Raw genomic sequence first — 4833 nt, forward strand, 5'->3', positions numbered from 1 at the left:
AAAACACTTTTACAAACATTCCCAGAAACCATGGAGTCTGTTTACAAGAGGTTTGACTCTTATGACTTCGACTCAGATACGAAATTTCAGGAAGGACTGAAGCTTTTTCACCGGAACAACAAGAACAGCAGCGGCGGAGGAGAAGACAAACTGAAGGACATGATGCTCTTCTTCTATGACAGGTCTGTCACAACAACTCTGCACGTTAGCTCCTTCTTTACCTTCACAACTACCTGCTCTGCTGCCAATAAACATATATTTTTTTCATATTGTACTGCGTTTTCTGCTAACGTAACTTGTATGTGTCCATGTACAGACGTTTTGCCTAATAAACGACGTAAGAAAGTTGAATAGTTCCTTGTGCGTTTGCTACGTAGCATAACTTTTTTGTCAGTTTAATAATTTATTTATGAGAACTGCAGGGAAACCCCATGTCTTTATGAAGTTTTAACTTTCATCTATTTTAAATGTATATTTTCTGTCAAATGTAAAGTTCATTGTACTATGGGTAGTAACCAGGCTCTACTCGTAGGGAACCAGACATTCTAGAACAATGTTTACCAACTTTGTTTGAGCTACGTAATAAAAGATAAAATAAACTTTTACTCAGTCTGTTGAGTTGAACTCAACGCTGATACTGTGTATTCAGAAATGGAAGGAAGACACACGAAAAGATCTCCTTAAAAAGCTTTAATTTGCTCTTATTGCTAATATTTTTATAGCCATCTGCTGCCCCCTTGTGGAAGACTTTTTAATTGTTTTGTTTGTCTCTGCCACACATGAACAAAGACAAATAATTTGCAGTCAATAAAAAAATAGTTTTCAGACCAATTAGGTTATATTTGATGATCAAATTCCCTTTATGTGCCAGGGGATAAATACTGATTCTGATTTTAAAATAAATTATAAATTATTTTGCATGACATGCACATATTTGGACCTAGAAATTGTTCAACTTTTGCTCCTCAACTTGCTGTTAAACTGGTTTTCCTGTTGTCACCAGGTTCGTCGAGCCCATTGACCAATCAGGCTACAGACAGTGGAGCTCCACGTCTCCACCTGTGACACTGAAGAACTCCAGGACGGAGCCTCAGGACGAGGAGACGTCCGTGGCCTCAGACTGTGACGGCAGTAAAGGACGTGCAGATGTGACATCTGTGGGAGCAGAGGTGACGCAGCTTTCTTTTGCTGAGGTGATGCAGTGTATTCAAGAGGGCAGGGAAATTCCTGGAGTCAAAAAACTGGACATTACACCCAGCAACCAAAATCCAACTCCTTCACAGATGGAGCGAATACACAAACCCTGGGAAAGAGATTTATCTCCCAAGTAGGAGTTTTGGAATTTAGTTTTTTTTTTAACTTAAATTATTTTTTTTGTTTTGTAAAACATGGTTTTCAGGATAATTCAACTTTTTAAAAAAGTTTGTTGTTGGTGTACAGCTCCGTGAGCTCCTCACATCACAGCATGTTTGTACAGAAATCTAATAGTACACAAATGAAAAAATATGTAATTAATTACTACTTTAAAATTAGTTATTCTAATAACTACATTTTTAATTAAATAGTAATATTTTCCAGCTTAAATGAAGTACTGCAGTACTAGGAAAATTGTTTGTTGCCCAATTTGCACACAACCACAGCAGGCATCAGTTGTTTAATTTTAAATAAACTTCCAATACAAAAAAAACGTTCGACAAACTTTATTGTCCACTGATGACACTCAATGTATCTTCAACAAACTGGCAAACAATTTCAGGAACATTAATGCCACCTACTGGGCTGGAGTGTATATGTCAGATTAATGCCACCTACTGGGCTGGAGTGTGTATGTGTTACCAGTGTGCCAGCAGAGAGAGAGAAAGAGAGAGAGAGGTATAAATCAGAATAAACTGAAAAGTATCTGCAGCAAATATTTTTATTTTTTTGCAGCAGTTTGTAGCACCATTAATTCAAAATGAGTTGCAAAATAATTGATATGTAATTTGGGTTAATTACATTTCTACTACAACATACATCAGGGAGGAACAATATATTCCTCTAATCCTGAACAATTAGCATAACACAAATAACTGATGTTAAGCTAATACCGATAAGAATTCAATTGAATCATTAAAAAAACAAAAAACACTGCTGGTTGTAGACAGTCCCTCCAAACAGGTTTCTTCATTTTTAAACAAATTTTTAAAAAAATTAAAAAAAATAATTCCAGGTTCACATTAATATTCATTCATGTTATAAAAATACACACACTATAACGACAACATACTGCATACAAAATAAAAACCTAACAGAAAAGTCAGCTGTAAATGTTTTGCCCGCCAGGGCAGAGGTAAGAGACTCGTTGTAAATGTTGCTGTAAACCCAACAGCTCTGACATGTTTAAAACATTTGATGTCCTTAAAGTTTAAAGACAAACACTGATCTCAAATATCCAGCTGCAGGTGAAACAAACCAACAAAAAAAAAAACACTTTGCGTTTTCCTTGAATAGTTCACAGGTTATTTTTGATCAGTGAAATATTTCATGTTGAATGTGACGCGTTACACTGTCACTGTCTTAGTTAAAAAAAAAAAAAGAAAGAAATGAGAGTTGTTCTAAAACTATGGTATGTGTACCACTGGTTGTAATGGTTGCAAGGCACCCTCTAGTGGTATGGTGGGGGATTAAGACGTTTGAGAACCACTGTGATAAACAGTTAGTGATTAGAAATAATTTATATTGGAACAACAACAGGTATTTGACTGACTGACATGTGTCAGTGTTGAGGTAGAGAACTGTAGTCACTGCTGTCAACGTTACTACAGGCAGTTGTTCACAGCAACATTATTGTTTTCCAAAGCACCATTACTGATCAAACTGATCAATTGTTGTTTTCTCTCTCTGAGACGACGTCTTTTTGCAGTGTTTTATGAAATTAAAAAACAAAAAAAAAGTACAGTAAGTAAAATCATCTTTAAAAGCCCAAGAGTCGACCGTGTGGACAGTACGGACTGCGGTCAGAGGTTCATCGTTGACGCGCCGACTTGACTTTCCTCTTGATGTTTTTAACATTCATAGTAATCCTTCAGTGGGGCGAAAAGGTGACGAATAACGGGGACGCTCCAGGAGCGCCCCAAGACTTTCTGCCTTTGACCCCGGGACATGTTGTTCACATCCGTGTAGTGTTTGGGGAATCCAAAGATCCTGGAAGATTTAACAGAACAGGACATCAGTTCAGTGACAAAACCTTCAAATCACACGGTCAAGTAAATGTGGGGGAAAATGAGACAAAAAAAAAAAATCAGGAGATATTTGTGTGTATATTGTACTTTGAGAAATACTTACTGTTCCATTTCAGTACACCACAGGTAGTCTTCCTTTCCGTTCATGGTGACGGGGAGCGGTCCCCCTTTCCCCTGTCGTATGGAGTTTGACTTGGTGGTGATGGTGCGGACTTTGTCAAACTGTAGAAAAAGTGGTTTAAAATGTTATTGTTGGGTAACATTTGATTGATGGTTCTTTTATTCTCTGGTCTGGTAAAATTAAAGTACTCGAAGTTTACAGTATCTCTGACCGACTGTAGTGACATTTTTTTCTTGAGGTCTGACTGTTTTTACCATTGCCGTGCGTCCGATCTCCAAACAATCCTGAAGAGATACTTTTTCGTCAAATGATGCAGCCAGTGGCCTGGAGACAAAAACAACAGGTTGTAGGAAGGAAGTGGAAGAAGTACAGTAGTACTAAAGAAGTGATGTATTTGTGTGTACTGTGTACTGTACCTGTTCATGCCGGGGAGATTTCCCCAGAAGTATCGTGCTCTGTGAGCGGGACTGACTTTGACCGCGTCAATAAGAATAGGGTTACACTACAAAAAAAAAGTAAAATTTTTAATTTCAGGAGATCGCTGCAGTTGAACTGAAAATGAAAAAATAATTCATCGATCAGTAATAATAACCTCAAGAAATCTGCAGATGTCCGATTTGTCTTTGGCGCTCATGAAGACCACGTTTTCAAACAACCAGAAGAACGGCCGGTTCTCGTCCTCCCTGGGCTTCAGCAGAGTCAGGATGCGGTAGAACTCAAAAAATAGCCTACCGGTGCCCTGAAAAGGTCAAACAGAGAGAGAGAGAGAGAGAGAAAGTGCTTTAATGAGACGTTGGTGATGTCATAACCTTCTGTGGCTCTTTATAGGTTTAGAGGCTTTTTTTTACCAAACAGTCCTTTTCGGATAGGGTTGACCATCGACAGGTCGTTGCACGGACTTCCTCCAATCAGGAGGTCGAATGGACCCCACTCAGCCAACTGCAGCACAGACATTTTGATACTTTTAGAGGTTTGTTCACATTGGTTTGGTGGTAAACGTTGTCATCCTGCTGCAGCTGGTACTCACGTGTTTCCTGGTGATGGTGCGAACGTCGTTGACGTATTCGATCTTTCCCTCGTGCTTGATCATCCCCACGGCGATCGAATCCTCACAGATCTCTGAAGCGATGTAGCGCTCGATTTTGAAGCCCAGGTCTTTGAGAACCAGGTATCCTGTGGGGATGTGAGCGTCGTTAGAGTCTGGACTTTCACACTGAATGTGTTCCTTTGATCCAAATTGAACATCAACATCGTCTCTCATTTATATTTTGTCGTGTGTTCGGGTCAGTTGTTCATAATTTTCTCTTATATCTACGACTCGTGTCAGTAAGAACCGATGGATCCATGTCTGATAACTGGGTCTGTCATGCACAGGTGTGTCAGTGTTTTTGAAGGTAGACCGGAGTTACTGAGACACCGCTGTCCTCGTCACACGTCTAGTCAGAGGGTTTGGAGTTTGATCCACTCACCTGTCGCAATGCCATCAAAAAG

At 39.2% G+C, this 4833-nt stretch overlaps 2 protein-coding genes across 2 annotated transcripts in view; one reads left to right on the forward strand and one right to left on the reverse strand.

Annotated features, from left to right (window-relative positions):
• The first annotated feature begins 6 nt into the window (after positions 1-6).
• Positions 7-1780, forward strand: LOC107989137 (uncharacterized). Its single transcript, XM_017035796.2, has 2 exons — positions 7-182; positions 1004-1780. Exons 1-2 carry the CDS (start codon positions 31-33, stop codon positions 1329-1331), a joined length of 480 nt encoding a protein of 159 aa, XP_016891285.1. The 5' UTR covers positions 7-30; the 3' UTR covers positions 1332-1780.
• A 55-nt stretch (positions 1781-1835) lies between these two features.
• The window catches only part of LOC103385613 (uncharacterized), an 11158-nt gene continuing 8160 nt past the window's right edge, over positions 1836-4833 (reverse strand). The window contains exons 20-27 of the mRNA XM_025059175.1: positions 4812-4830; positions 4370-4515; positions 4191-4281; positions 3935-4083; positions 3759-3844; positions 3597-3666; positions 3325-3443; positions 1836-3183 (exon numbers count right to left, since the gene is read on the reverse strand). Of these exons, the coding sequence (XP_024914943.1) occupies positions 3045-3183; positions 3325-3443; positions 3597-3666; positions 3759-3844; positions 3935-4083; positions 4191-4281; positions 4370-4515; positions 4812-4830 (819 nt within the window). The 3' untranslated portion in view covers positions 1836-3044. The remainder of the gene's footprint in view (positions 3184-3324; positions 3444-3596; positions 3667-3758; positions 3845-3934; positions 4084-4190; positions 4282-4369; positions 4516-4811; positions 4831-4833) is intronic.

This window comes from Cynoglossus semilaevis, chromosome 10 (genome assembly GCF_000523025.1).
Source record: "Cynoglossus semilaevis isolate Cse_v1.0 chromosome 10, Cse_v1.0, whole genome shotgun sequence".
Lineage (NCBI taxonomy): Eukaryota > Metazoa > Chordata > Actinopteri > Pleuronectiformes > Cynoglossidae > Cynoglossus > Cynoglossus semilaevis.